This window comes from Hoplias malabaricus, chromosome 2, assembly GCF_029633855.1.
Source record: "Hoplias malabaricus isolate fHopMal1 chromosome 2, fHopMal1.hap1, whole genome shotgun sequence".
Lineage (NCBI taxonomy): Eukaryota > Metazoa > Chordata > Actinopteri > Characiformes > Erythrinidae > Hoplias > Hoplias malabaricus.
In genome coordinates this window covers 14,142,375-14,157,942 of record NC_089801.1, presented here as the reverse complement: position 1 = coordinate 14,157,942, position 15,568 = coordinate 14,142,375, and the positions used below count along the sequence as shown (strand labels likewise).

The following is a 15,568-nucleotide window of genomic DNA, read 5'->3' as shown; positions in this document are numbered from 1 at the left end:
TAAATAACTCATGAAAGAATAAAGTTATGTTAAAACCAAGCACACCATTGTTTTTCTTGTGAAATTCTCAATACGTTTGATGTGTCACTTTACCCTCTTCCCATTGAAAAAACAAAAGCTGGATCCAAAATGTCCAACTTCAAAATGGCCTCCATGGTCACCACCCATCTTGAAAACTTTCCCCCCTCCCTTATACTTCCCACAAACAGGAAGTTAATGTCACCAACCATTCCCATTTTATTAAGGTGTATCGATATAAATGGCCCACCCTGTATAATGAACTGGATAGGCAATTACACTCAATGAATGGATTAATAAATGAATGATATAAACAGTGTTTTTTTTTTCTTAAAAATTAAAGAAATTGAACAGGTGTTAGATTTTAGATTCACATCTCAGCTGCATGTCCAAGTACATTTGCTTTCATTCATTCCAACAAGGATGTTGGCTTGCAATGTGTGCAACCAAATAAAAATGTGTAATATATATATATATTATTATTATTATTATTATTATTTAATGTTTATTTTACCTTTTTTTTTAAAGACAGCAGTATGAGGTTCACCTGTCCGTCTCCACCACTCCAGTCCAGAAGGTGGTGGTAACTCACTTTACAGAAAAGGGTTCACCTTTCTAGTCTAAAGAAGACGCAGCGCTGGAGATAAATAGGAGCTGCGCTATGGAAGGTATCCTTTTAAGAATTTCCCCATAGTTTGCATTATGTCTTTAATTTACTGTGAAACAAACGGATGGAAGAATGTACAGTCTTTGAAATGCAGAGTTTAAGACGCCAGCAAATACAGAAGCAGTTTGTCCAGAAAAGTAGACTGAGCGGTGAATGAGTGTATTGCTTTTCTAAAATTCTACTAAAAATATGAAAACAGTGATATTTAGTAAGCTTCTTAATTTTTTTTATCCGGGGAGATTTGGTCCTGGTCCTGCAGTTTATCGTGTTAATCGAGACCATAGGAAGTGTTGCAGTGTAGAGCTGGTTGTTTATGTTGATTTTGACCGTTAATTTGCCTTAAGTACAAAAATCTATTTGCAGTTAATGTGTGTTTTTTAATCGGCTAGCTGACTTCACACAGTGTTTTACTGCGGTGACCGGAAAAGCCCAAAACGAACAACAAATTGGAAAGAGCTGCAAAAGCACAAAACACATCCATCAAATCGACGACGTCGGCCAGCAAGTAGACAGTGGACCATGGTTAGTCCACTGAGGGCAAAGTTGGAGGTCCACTTGTGTTTTGTACATCGTTTTCTGGGCGGACCACCGGTGATTAAACAGAATTTTAAACAAAATGCCACACTTCAGCACTTTTCCATTCACAGTCCAATTTACAAATGTTTCCTTTATTAGGTTCTTTTGTTATTCTTTATAAATTAGATTAGAATTTTTTAATGCACCAGTGTGTGAACATTTTTAGTATGATCATTTTATATCAGGCTTATACCCATTATTGTATCTCTCATAGTTGTTGGTAATATTTGTATTAGTGTGTTTTCCAGAATAAAATTCTCTGTGCATTTAAAAATCTGTTGAGGAGATTAAAAATGTGTTATATCCTGTACAGGACAGTAATCTGAGTGGTCTGATGGTGGACCAGCAGTGGCCTACACTCATGGTGTGCCAACCCTCTTCGGCCAGTGGACAGATATGTGCTTGCTGTCTGGGAGGGCTTAATTTTAAAAATGCACATTTTACTGTTTCTTCTTCTCCCAGCAGGTAGTGTCGCAGTCACACAGTTCCATGGACCTGGAGGTTGTGGGTTTGATTCCCGCTCCGGGTGACTGTCTGTGAGGAGTTGGTGTGCTCTCCCCGTGTCTGCGTGGGTTTCCTCCCACAGTCCAAAAACACGCATTGCAGGTGGATTGGTGACTGAAAAGTGTCTGTAGGTCTGAGTGTGTGTCTGTGTTGCCCTGTGAAGGACTGGCGCCCCCTCCAGGGTGTATTCCCGCCTTGCGCCCGATGATTCCAGGTAGGCTCTGGACCCCCCGCGACCCTAAATTGGATAAGCGGTTACAGATAATGGATGGATGGATGGATGAATAACAAGTCCTTCAGAAGTTGAAATGTGTGTGTGAAGGAGTAAATCTATAAAATAGAAAATAGTCTTAAAAAACAGGGCAGTGGGGATTGTCAATCAGTGAAATAGAAATAAACTAGCTATATGATTAAAGTTGGGGTACAATTTTGTCAGAGGCATACACTTTTATAATGGTGCTAAGTTGTTGCTCTACAACTGCCATGGTTTTTAGTGTCCTTTCTGAGGTTGCTAGGTTGTTGGTATGATAAAACAGATGGTTGCTGAATTGTTACAGTGGTTTCCAAATTAGTGTTTTAACGATTTTTGGTTGATATCCAAGGTGATTGCGTCATTGCTAATATATCAGGTAGTTCAGGTGTTTCTGTGTGGTAGCTATTGTAGCCCTGGCGATTGTATACAAAGTACTAAAGCAGAGCTGTCGCAATAACCGCAACACAGTAATACCGTCTTATTGACCAGCCAACTGCAAGGAATGTCAAGAACCATCTCCACTGCAGTATATACATGTTTTCAGTATTTTTGCATTGTCTTTCTTGGTTTTTTAACTTTGGGGTATGTGTGTCTATTGAATGTTAAATACATTTGTTTAAAAATTGTGGAAAAAAAAAAAAGAAAATAGGTTAAGAGGGTAATTTTTCCCAAAAGTTGGCATCTGAAGTGTAGCTGAACAGCTACGTTTTACAAAATGTTCACAAAATGGTCACAATCCTAGTCTCAAAACCAAATGCAACTAAGACAAGGCAATATCCAAAATCCAGAAAAGTCACTGGAAAACAAAGAAATGCTAATTTGAGATATCACCTAGCTACCTATAATCCAAATATCAAAGCCTAACTGCCTCGACCAGCACCAGAGTCATGGAGCAGCCTCAAAAGGAACAGTTAAGTTCAGGTGACAGTGAGGAGTGTAGCACAAGAATCAGGTTGAATTAAGTCATTTGGGATGGTAATATCGCAGTGTTGAGCCCCGATAAAAAACACAGCACGGGAAATACTTTCACTGCAACAGCCCTATATTAAGGTATTGCAGGTATTTCCTGAGGTGTTGGTGTGCTATTCCAAGTGTTTGCTAGTGTGTTGCTATCCTAGGTCGTTGCTGAAGAGTTGCTATGCTGTTGCTGTGGTATCAGACATACTTGCTGAGGCATTGCTATAGTATGCCATGTTTTAGAAAAGGTGCTGCTAGGCAGCCCTTATGCTGTTCCAGGTGCTTGTTAGGGTGTTGCTCTGATATGCCAGGTGTTTGCTAATTTGATGTTGTATAAGCTCAGGTATTTCAGGTGGTTGCTAATGTGTTGCTAGGTGTGTGTGTTTGTGTGTGAAGTATAACTTGTGTGTGGTGTAGTGTAAAGTAGGCATGTCCGATATGAACAAAATTTTGTGATGCACAATAATATCAGAATTATATCTGGCAGATGATTGTTTTTTTTTTAAAGATAATGTAGCATCAGGCCAATGCTTTTTTCCCCACTTGATTGTTGGTTACTAACCCCTGAGGATTAGTAATCTTGTTAGTGTTCTTTTGCATTTGATACTGAATTTCACATTGTTTTCCTCTTCCTTTTTCCTGCAGCACTGACATCTGGCTGCATATCTTCTCATCATCCTGATATTGATTACCACAACCACATCAGGCACAGCTACGAAAAGGAATATATCACACCTCTGGAACGAGCAGAGATTAAGTCGGAAAATATGACACAGACAGGAAGCTTTGTTAGCCTGCAGATCTTATCTGGTACTCTCAAGACTAACTCCTCTCACAGACAAATGCAGGAAAATACAAGAAAAGAGAAAACTCACCATTGCTCTGAGTGTGGAAAGACTTTTACTGACAGACGTAATCTCCAAACACACCAGCGCATTCACTCGGGAGAGAATCTCTTTCAGTGTTTAGAATGTGGAAAGAGATTTAATCACAGATATAATCTCCAAAGACACCAGCGCATTCACACAGGAGAGAAACCATATCAGTGTTCGGACTGTGGGAAACGTTTTACTGTACAAAGCAATCTGCAAGAACACCAACGCATTCACACAGGAGAGAAACCATATTTCTGTTCAGAGTGTGGAATGAATTTTACTCAACAGAGTAGTTTCCAAAGACACTTACAGATTCACCCAGGAGAGATATGTTACCAGTGCTCAGATTGTGGGAAAAGTTTTATTAATTGGCGTAATTTCCAAAGACATTTGCATACTCATACAGGAGAGAAACTGTATTATTGCTCTGAATGTGGGAAAAGTTTTATTGACAGGCATAATCTTCAAAGTCATCTGCGTATTCACACAGGAGAGAAACCGTTTTGCTGTACAGAATGTGGGAAAAGTTTTAGAGAGCGTGGTCAGCTCAAAAAACACCAACTTATTCACACAGGAGAGAAACCATATCCCTGCTTAGAATGTGGTAAGAGTTTTAGAGAAAGTGGTGCCCTCAAAAAACACCAGAACCTTCATGCTGGAAAGATAGCTGGACAGGGTTAGACAGGGTCAGACAACTGAGCTGTATTTTGAGCTCCTTACGTACACAGAAGCAGTTAGCCCAACAAGAGAAGAATCTATTTGCACGGTATGCAAACGCTTCAATATTATCTTTTTTTATTATTATTATTTAGAGGGATTGTAGCTGTAGAGTGGAGAGGGTGCAGCTTATTTCCCAGACTCCAGATAAACATAATACTCTTCATGATTTTTCTTTATTGACTCATTGTTTTTTGAGTTTAGGGGCAGCATGTGGTGTCACTGTCGCACAGCTCCAGAGACCTGGAGGTTGTGGGTTCGAGCCCCTCTCCAGGTGACTGTCTGTGAGAAGTTTGGTGTCTCCTGTCTCAGGGTGCTCCAGTTTCCTCCAACGGTCCAAAAACACAATTGGTAGGTGGATTGGTGACTCGGAAGATTATGCATAGGTGTGAGTGTGTGTACCTCGCCACTGGAATGCATTGTGTTGTAGTGCCGGTCCTAAAGCCCAGATAAATAGGGAGGGTTTATGCCGGATGCCCTTCCTGTGCCAGATTGATGGTGCGGATTGCGGTTGATCCGCTGTGGCGACCCCTGAAGGGAGGGAGCAGCCGAAAAAAGAAGAAAATTGTTTTTTGAGTGTTGACTATCAATAACTTATTTATTTTGTTTTTAATTACAATAAACCTGTTTGATTACTAAAGTATTATTAAACGTTTTATTGATTTTAAATGGTGGGTGGCACGGTGGCGCAGCAGGTAGTGTTGCTGTCACACAGCTCCAGGGGCCTGGAGGTTGTGGGTTCGATTCCCGCTCCCGCTCCAGGTCTGTGAGGAGTTGGTGTTCTCCCCGTGTCCACATGGGTCTCCTCCGGGTGCTCCGGTTTCCTTCCACAGTCCCAAAACACACGATGGTAGGTGGATTGGTGACTCAAAAGCCAATTCAAATCAAATGTTAAATGCAGTTTGTTTTCACAAATCTAAATGGATCAAGGACAGCAGTGCTTCTGGAGATTTAAAGTGTGTACACACTCATTGATCACTGTATCAGACATGCTTACCTTGTTGGTCCACCTTGTAAATGCAAAGTCAGTGTCAGTGGCTAATCTTTTGTAGCACAGTTTGTGTTAGTTATTTTTAGTCCTCCAGTGGGATACTGAGGTATATACAAACCCCAGCAGCATTACTGTGTGCAATCCATGCATTACCACCAGGTTACAATAATCAGCCACCCAAAAGATAACTTTTTTGCAGAGCAACACAGGAACTATAGTCTGTAATTTTACAGACCTATAAAACTACACTATACCCAAATGCATTGTGGAAATGATTCAATTTTAATATTTTTGCCTAGTGTTGTATAATAGTGTGTAAATCCATATGGTCCTGATTTTGTTGTAACCTTGGGGAGACTAAATCCTGTCACATTCTGCTTGAGTTAAACAAAAAAGGCTGCTTGGTAAGAATTTCTTTACCAGTTTTTACATGTTAGAACAGGCATATTATAAAACAAACCTTGTATTCAGTGCAAGATTCTCAGTCTCCAGTGTCTATTCCCACCTGTGTTCACTGTAATTCTGTCCAATTTACTTATCATTTCCTAAAATGTGTAAGGTGTTTTTCTTTCATTTTCATTGCTAGATTAGGATACAAATAATGATCATGTTCATATGGTTAGACTCATTTTAATGCTTCAGATGTACTTACGATTTATTTTTTGTTTGCAATTTGTGATATTATGAAAGCTCCACACATACTTTATATTAAATTAAACCACATTGATTATATATATATATATATATATATATATATATATATATATATATGCACTGCTCCAAAAAAAAATAATAATAAAGGGGACACTTAAGCAACACAGTGTAACTCCAGAAATCAACCTGTCAGGAAGCAACACTGATTGTGAATCAATTTCACCTGCTGTTGTGCAAATGGAACAGACAACAGGTACAAATGAGACGTAATTAGTAAGTCAACCCCTATAAAGGAGTGGTTCTGCAGGTGGTGACTACAGGCCATTTATTTGTTCTCATTCTTTCTGCCTGATGTTTTGGTCACTTTTGCATATTTGTCAGTGCTCTCACCCCTAAAGGTAGCATGAGGTGGTGTCTACAACCCACAGAAGTTGCTCAGGTAGTGCATCACATCCAGGATGGCACATCAATGTGAGCTGTGGCATGAAGGTTTGCTGTGTCTGTTAGCACAGTGTCCAGAGCATGGAGGAGATACCAGGAGACAGGCCAGTACACCAGGAGATGTGGAGGGGGTAGTAGGGCAACAACCCAGCAGCAGGACCGCTACCTCCTCCTTTGTGTGAGGAGGAACAGGAGGAGCAGTGCCAGAGCCCTGCAAAATGACTTCCATCAGATCAGTAATATCCATGTTTCTGCACAAACTGTCAGAAACAGACTCCATGAGGGTGGTATGAGGGCCTGACGTCCACAAGTGGGGCTTGTGCTTACAGCCCAACACCGTGCAGAGCGATTGGCATTTGCCAGAGAACACCACAATTAGCAGATTCACCGTTGGTCCCTGTGCTCTTCACAGATGAGAACAGGTTCACACTGAACATGTGACAGACCTCATTTTGAGTATGTTTCCAGACCTCCATGGGATGGTAATTTTGATTTACATTTCAACACATTCAAGTACGTAATGAATAAAGATTCTCCATTTTAATATTTCATCCATTGAGATCTAGGATTTTATTTTATTTATTTATTATTATTTTTTTGAGCAGTGTGTTTAATTTTATAATGCCCATTACACCACAAATCAAGCATGCTGCATAGGGCAGATATCCCACATCAAAATCCAGGCATCACTTGTTCTAGGCTTTTCATATTCTGAGTACAGCCCTGGTACTAATGCTTACATATAGATTTGTGTTTAACATAATTAAAATCACCAACAAACGTTGTGAGTTTTAAGTGTAACGTTTTGGTACCCGACTCCAGTCCAGAAGGTGGTGGTACATCTCACAGATTTGAGTTCACCGCTTTAGTCTATAGAAGAAGCCCTAACGCAGTGTTATTGGAGAGAAACCGGAGTTGCGTTATTGAAGGTAGAGATCTGCTCAATTTTCCCCATACTTTACGTAGAATTTTTATTTCACTAGTAGAGAAACGAAGAGTGGAATATATAGTGAAAGGTGGAAAAAGTCAGCTACACAAAAGCATGCTACTGTTCAGAAAAAAGGGCTGTTAGCTCTGTGATTTTGGGAGATAGGAATTATTTAGTTGGGTTTAAGAGAATGAGATTATTTCAATTGATTTATACGTTATTGATATAAAACATTAATATATTTGTGTTTATTTATATGGTTGTTCATATTATTTTCCCGTGGAGATTCGGTCCTGTTGCTTCTCTTGTGCTTTTGTGTGTTAAATGCACCACAGTGAAGTAACCATGCTGTAAATGTGAGTGCGCGTTTTACAGTGGTTTTACGTTATTTGATCCCGCAGAGCCAAATAACACAACCCCCAAAAGAACAGCTGCGCAGGAGGCTGATGGTCTAATGGTAGATGCTGTTCTAAAAGCTGTTGGTTATTGGACTCACTCACTGTCCAGAATATGAGTGTAATTTTGGTTTTCATGGACACTGAATTTGAGATCTTGAAATGAAGGACCATATTTTTCATTTTATTATAACTGCTTGCTTGTCTTGTATCAGCAATAGAGGTAAACACTTTTTCGGTGTGCACATAATTGATAAAAATAGCTAATAGTGTAAAGAAATATTTTAGTGATTTTTAAACAGAGTACATGAAATAAATTGTCTTTTCAGTGTTCAGCATTGTTCACAGTTAATTTTGGAGCTACGATTTCCAATTTTGCCTGTGAACCTCTCTCAGCTTTTATATTCACCTTTACCCAAAGACCACCAAAGGACCGAATCTCAAACTCCATGCTAATTCATGCTTGCTCAACTCTTTCTTATTGGTTGATACAGTTATACCTTGCCTCTTTAAATTTCATTTTACTCATGTCGCTTAGTGTTGTCCTTTGCTTTCAAACAGCTTATTCTAACATTGTATAACTCCTCAGAGGAATTTGATAAACACCTCGCAAGATAAAGTTGGTTTATATGTTACCTTTTGTACCATCATCTACAAACATGAAATAAATTTCTACAATTAAAAGGATACTACACAGTAACGGTTGTTAAGGAAAAAGAACATAAGATTTGCAGTGATCAATGTGTGATATAGTAAGTTATTCATTTTAATATCTAATATATTCTAGAATAATTTATCTAATCTAGATATTAATCTACTGTTTCTTATATAACTTTCATGATTCTAACTTGTTTTTAATGATAGCCCTGCTTTAAATAACAGTGAGTTTCTTAATTACCCCACTTGTTTATAACAACTGCAGCAAGAGGTCCTAGTGCTAATTATATTTTAAATCAAATGAATGAAAAATGAAAAACGGATGTTTATTTGATTTTCGTTTTATACTTCAAATAATATAAAAACTCCATATAATGTAAAAACCAATAATGTCTCTCTTTTTTTTTCTTTGAAATCAAAACATGAATTTGCAAATAAGAATCAGAAAAACACAGTCCGTCTTGCTATTTTTCCTCAAATCAGAAGCTTATAATTTGTTTTTAAAATGAAAAAAGAATGACCAAAAAGTACACATACCTGTGGTCAGTGTGACTTGAGTGAGTTCGGTCTCAGCTCACAAAGATTTTGTCTGTTTTAACCAGGATAGTGCCAGAGCCATAGATAAATGGACAGAGTCACTATAGGGTCATAATTTATCCCGTTTATAGTGGGTTCAGATGATAGTGATAGTGTCGCTGAGTTCTGCATGTTACAATTTGTGTATTTTGGAGTATGGTTACAGAACTGTCCTTCAGAACTTGTCACCAGTGAGAACAGTGGAAAAAAGTGGCCTAAAACGGAATATGCCTTGAGTCATGCTGACCACAAGCACAGAAAACATAGACATATTTTCCTGTTTTTCGTCCTTGCATTTACCTCAAACCAGAAGTCAGGTAAAAGGTTATTTCCCATTTCCCATTGTAAAACAAAAAGGCTGCATAGAACCTTCTACATATGCTATAAAATATAACATGCTTCAAATGACCCAGTCCAGTTCCACTGAGCAATAATGCTTTATTTGCAGCTCCATGCTCTTTATTGATATGCTTTAGCTGGACATACCCATGGACATCATTTGTGCAGAAGAAAATACAGTTCTTTGGTTTCACTGGTTTCAGAACCTGTTTAGGTTGGTGGAAGTTCCCCAAGCTTTTAAAAATCATTTATTTTTTTTATTTATTCATTTATATTTACACTTTTAGCAATTAGGTGAGCAAACAGGAAAGGAACTGATTCCACATTGGTGAAACAGGGCTAACGCACTGTATTGTTCACTATACTCCTGGTATTCTTTAGCTGAAATAACCATGGATATTCTGGGAAAAGATGACAAATTTAACTTGGATTGAAGCAGGGTGTGTGATCATAGATTAAGGAAACAGTCAAATCTAAAACTGCTGCCTCTCATAGTATTGATAAAGCAGGATATTCTCTTTCAGAACAGAGCCTGAACAGTGAATAAGAAATAATTTCTGAAAAAAATATGTAAGTACAGACGCCTATGTATAAATTAAAAGGAATAAACCCTATTGTGTGTTTCATACAATTAAAGTTTGAAACACACAATAGCGATGTTTGAAAGGTGCCTGGACTGTGTTCCTTTCAATATGATTGAAAGGAATTGAGGCAGATTTAGTGTATTTCTCTGTGGTGTGTGTGTGTTAAACAAATTAAGGGGTAAGCTATTTAAGGTGGAACAGAAAAATCAAGCTTTGTAGTACACAGCAAATATAAGCATTTCACTAGTAGGTAGATGTTTTAGTGACATGATAAATAATTGGTCATTTGTTTTAGATCAATAAAATGAGAAATAAGGAGTGTTTCAAAATGAGTTTTGTTTATAAAACCTAGCACTAACTTTAGCTTTGCATAGCTGTTTATGGTGGAATGAGTATTCAATAAGAAGCTGGAGAATAACGCAAATAAGACTCTTAAACTGACACATTTAAGGTGAAACTAAATGCTTGAATATGAAAATTATGAATAAGAAGCAAGGATCTGCCTCTCAAATGCCAGTTATGGTTGAAAGGGAAAATAACACCAGCCTTGTCTAGTCTGAGATTTTAATGTGGTAAATTCTTGCAAATGCAGGGAACACTGCAGGGGCTCTTTCCATTTTTGCCTTTCACTTAGGTAAATATTTAGTAACATTGCATAAAATTGGTTTGAATTTAAACGGATAAACTAGAATAAGAGTTGCTTCAAGAAGTTTCAAAATCTACAGCACTAGCATCAGCTCTTAAGGTGGAACAGAGAATTCAATAAGCTGGCGAATAATGCCAATATAATGTGGAACTAAATGTCTGACTATGAAAAGTTCTGCCTCCTCCTAAACAAGATTTATGATGGAAGGGAAAATCGAGTAAGTAACAGCAGCCTAGTCTAGTTGAAATATTTAATGTGGATTTGGACAGAAAAGGCTTGTAAATGCAAGGAAATGGCAGCCACTCGTTCACTTTTTTGTAGTCGATATTAATAATAACTGACATTTTTTTTGTCTTTTTTTCATTAAAGCAAATTCACATTGGATTAAAGCAAAACAAATTCTTGTTGTCATAGGACAAGCCTTTTTTTCAGTATTTGTACAATACTGTACTTTTTAATTTAATTTGATAAAATTGCTAGAGTTTGTAATCGTATATTATCATTGCGTTTCAGTAATAAATTCAGACACTGAATGACTCTGAATATTTTTTCATGTGTCTTATATAAGTAGGGCTCCTACACTGTGTTTGTAATGTTTCCACTTGACATTGAAGTTTACATTGTTTTTTTTTTTTTGTTTTTTTTAAGGAATGACATCCAATTGCAAGTCTTCTTGTGCTTCTGATGATCATGATCACATCATGAGCTGCTTCCAGGAAGAACATGTAACAATGCTAAATTCAGTTGAGGTTAAAAGTGAGAATGTGGAAGTCCTGTTGTCTGATAATCTCCACACTAAAACGTCTGATGATTATACAGGAAAAGAGAAAACTCACCACTGTTCTGAATGCCGGAAATTTTTTAAAGAGGTATATAGTCTCAAAGAACACATGTGCATTCGCTCAGGAGAAAAACGTTACCAGTGCTCAGAGTGTGGGATATGTTTTACTGAAAAATCTGAGCTCCAAAAGCACCAGTGCATTCATCCTGGAGAGAAACTGTATCAGTGCCTGGAGTGTGGGAAACACTTTACTGAAAGACTTAATCTCCAAAATCACCAGTGCATTCACAGCGGAGAAAAAGTATATTCCTGTTTAGAGAGTGGAATTAATTTTACTCAGCAGAGTACTCTACAACTGCACCAGCTTCTTCACACTGGAAAGAAACCATATCACTGCCTAGAATGTGGGAACAGTTTCAGTGTAAGCAGCAATCTCCAAAGACACCTGCGCATTCACACAGGAAAAAAACCATATCAATGTTCAGACTGTGGAAAGAGTTTTACTGAAAAATGTAATCTCCAAAGCCATCAGCGCATTCACACAGGAGAGAAACCATATCAGTGCTCAGAATGTGGTATGAGTTTTACTCAGCAGAGAACCCTACAGAGGCACCTGCGCATTCATACAGGAGAAAAACCTTATCAGTGCTCAGATTGTGGGAAACAGTTTACTGTACAGAGTACTCTCCAAAGACACCTGCGCATTCACACTGGAGAGAAACCATATACCTGTTTACTGTGTAGAATGAATTTTACCCAGAAGAGTACTCTCCAAAGACACCTGCGTATTCACACTGGAGAAAAACCCTACAAGTGCTCAGAGTGTGGAATGAAGTTTTCACAGAGTGTTCACCTCAGAAGACACCAGCGCATTCACACTGAAATCAAGGCCGGACAAGAATAGATTAATTTTGTCCTCTTTGTACATTGTACTTTAACCTCCTTAAACCCACAGAGGCAGTTAGGTCAGCAAAAATACAAGTACTGTCAGGTTATTTATACTTTTAGGTTAGAGATCAGAAAACCATAGAGTGTGAATGTAATGTCCCAGACCAGAGAAGAATAATACATATTTTTTTCTTTTAAATTTTTTTTTGCATGTGGACATGTCTGTATTTATTTGGTAGCAGTTTACCTGCGATATGTGCATATTTTGTGATGTTTAAAGGTATTAGCTAAGGTAAAATATTAAATAAAAATGTTAGTTTGTGAAGGATAAAGTACAGTATCACCCTTTAATGGTTATTACATTTACCAATAACAGTAAGAGTTTGCTGGTGCATAATCTACAGTGTGGGGATAGATTTAATACCTGTGTTTTTAAATACTCTCACCCCCAAATAAGCAATAAGAGCAGTTAATTATTTTGAAAATAATTCAGTAGATACCATACTATATATGTTGTGAATAAAAATGTATGTAACTGTATTTAAATGTATTCTGCTCATGTCAGCTTTTCTTATTGCGTTAAAATTTTGTTTCCTAATGAACATGTTTTTTTCCCTTGCATTTGTGGATGCAGTGATGATTTTGAGTGTTTCTGAACCTATGTTGTGATTTCCACTACAGAAACATGTCTGTTTAAAATTCAGTGCCATCTTAGGGCCACAGCCAGCTGATATTAATTGTCCCTCAAAAAGGACTCGAGTATGGACACTTTAAATTGTCAGTCCACTAACCAGCAAGTTTCTGGACTGTGGGTGGAAACCAAAGCACCCAGTGGAATCTCACACAGTCACAGGTAGTACACACCAAACTCATCACGGACACTGACCAGAGGCAGTGTTTTGAAATCAAAACCCCAGGACCCTAGAGCTGTGTGACAGTGAAACCAGGGTCCTGGAAGTTGTGGGTTCAAGTCCTGCTCCACGTGACTGACTGGTGTGTTCTCCCTGTGTCCGTGTGGGTTTCCTCCGGGTGCTCCGGTTTCCTCCCATGGTCCAAAAACACACGTTGGTAGGTAGATTGGCAACTCAAAAAAGTGTCCATAGTGTTCAATCAATCAATGGATGTTTAACGAACATTTTAATTAGTAGCAGATGTTAAATATTGTTGAATATACTGAAATATCTGAAGCTTCTTAAAACATACATTAAGAATGTAATAATTGGCAATATAAGTAAATTATTCATTCATTCATTAATTCATTATCTGTAATCGCTTATCCAGTTCAGGGTCATAGTGGGTCCATAGCCTACCTGGAATCATTGGGCGCAAGGCAGGAATACACCCTGGAGGGTGTGGCAGTCCTTCACAGGGCAACTAAATAAATTATTGCATATTATTTTATGATCATTAGAACATAGAATAGGAAAACACTGGAATCTTCCAATACTAATGATAATATTATGGAATCCTCATGATAATTTATAAAAAACAAATCCAAAAACTATAAATAAACAAATAAATATAAACAAAACAGCTAAAAGATCAACTTTACAAATTATCTTGTCATGGACAAATCATCATTCATTCGTTCAATACCTGCAACTGCTTTATTCTGCTCATGTTTGTGGTGGGTCCATAGCCTACCTGGAATCGTTGGGGTGCAAAGCAGAAACACCGAGGAGAGGGCACCAATCAATCACAAGGCTTCACACAATCACTGTCTCCTACAATTCTATATAACCAATCCACTTACAATCATGATTTTGGACCATGGGAGGAAACTGCAGAACCTGAAAGAAACTCACATAGATATGGAAGGAATACAACTCACAGACAGGCACCCAAGGGTTTTGATCCACAACCCCGGTCCCTGGAGCTGTATGAGAGTGGCACTACTTGTTACGCCACCATGCCACCCACTTTATCATCACAGAACCGATTTTATATTAATGGAATGAAAAAAGTATCCAATATCTCAATGTCCGTCTGTGCAGTGTAGATGTTGTGATTGCCATCTCCCCAATTGTTTACCTAACTTACATTATGTGTGTGGAAATTTGATTAGACAGTAATCTTGTTGTTTAATTCGAACCAGACAAAAGTTCAAGCATCATCTTCTTGGTCAATGCATATTCATTATTTTTCACTGTATTTCAATTTTATCCAATCATACAGAATTCATAAACACTTCATAAACAAAGAAACAGAGGGAAAAGAAAGTCCAAATTGATATAATTTCATGTAAAACTCCAGAAATGGGCAAAAATTGACAAAATTATTGGCACCTTTTCAAAACTGTGGGTAAATAAATTTGTTTCAAGCATGTTATGCTTGTTTAAACTCGCCTGTGCCAAGTAACACGTGTGGGCGATACAAAAATCACACCTGAAACCAGATAAAAAGAGAGAAGTTGACTCAATCTTTGCAGGGTGTGTCTGTGTGTGCCACACTAAACACGGAGAACATAAAGAGGAGATGAGAACTGTCTGAGGACTTGAGAACCAAAATTGTGGAAAAATGTCAACAATCTGAAGGTAACAAGTTAATCTCCAGAGATCTTGACGTTCCTTTGTACACAGTGTGCAACATAATCAAGAAGTTTACAAACCATGGCACTGTAGCTAATCTCCCAGGATGTGGATGGAAGAGAAAAATTGATGAAATGTTACAATGCAGGATAGTCAGGATGGTAGATAAGCAGACCCAATCAAGTTCCAAAGAAGTTCAAGCTGTCCTGCAGGCTTGGTGTCAGTGCAAACTATCCATTGACATTTGAATTAAATTAAACGCTATGGCAGGAGACCCAAGAGGACCCCACTGCTGACACAGAGACATAAAAAAGCTACATAGCAGTTGGTTAAAATATATGTGAGTAAACAAAAATCCTTCTGGGAAAACATCTTTTGGACAGATTGACAGATATGCTTTTGGAAAACACAGTACCTACAGTCAAATAAGGTGAAAATTCAAAGATGTTTTGTGGTTGTCTTGCTGCCTCTGGCACTGGGTGCCAAGACATCATGAAATCTAAAGATTACCAAAGATTTTGGGTCGCAATGTAGGGCCCAGTGTCAGAAAGCTGGGTTTGCATCCTAGGTCATGGTCTTCCAGCAGGACACTG

General features: G+C 38.0%; 2 protein-coding genes across 8 annotated transcripts; both read left to right on the top strand.

The window, feature by feature from the left end:
- The first annotated feature begins 556 nt into the window (after window positions 1-556).
- On the top strand, window positions 557-6,076 carry LOC136687812 (zinc finger protein 79-like). 7 transcript variants are annotated; one of them, XM_066662366.1, is made up of 4 exons: window positions 737-834; window positions 1,075-1,207; window positions 1,724-1,979; window positions 3,621-6,075. In XM_066662366.1, exons 3-4 carry the CDS (start codon window positions 1,970-1,972, stop codon window positions 4,529-4,531), a joined length of 921 nt encoding a protein of 306 aa, XP_066518463.1. In that variant the 5' UTR covers window positions 737-834; window positions 1,075-1,207; window positions 1,724-1,969; the 3' UTR covers window positions 4,532-6,075. The 7 variants fall into 7 exon arrangements, with proteins under 7 accessions (XP_066518469.1, XP_066518462.1, XP_066518464.1 ...); XM_066662372.1 differs by lacking the exons at window positions 737-834; window positions 1,075-1,207 and adding an exon at window positions 557-686 and having other exon boundaries at window positions 1,724-1,867; window positions 3,621-6,076; XM_066662365.1 differs by lacking the exons at window positions 737-834; window positions 1,075-1,207 and adding an exon at window positions 557-686.
- A 1,418-nt stretch (window positions 6,077-7,494) lies between these two features.
- On the top strand, window positions 7,495-13,006 carry LOC136687811 (zinc finger protein OZF-like). Its single transcript, XM_066662364.1, has 2 exons — window positions 7,495-7,582; window positions 11,427-13,006. Exon 2 carries the CDS (start codon window positions 11,429-11,431, stop codon window positions 12,461-12,463), a length of 1,035 nt encoding a protein of 344 aa, XP_066518461.1. The 5' UTR covers window positions 7,495-7,582; window positions 11,427-11,428; the 3' UTR covers window positions 12,464-13,006.
- The last annotated feature ends 2,562 nt before the right edge of the window (window positions 13,007-15,568 follow it).

What these genes read in the sequence shown, in the direction of transcription:
- LOC136687811 (XM_066662364.1), top strand. Translation starts at nt 11,429, where the DNA reads ATGACATCCAATTGCAAGTCTTCTTGTGCTTCTGATGATCATGATCAC.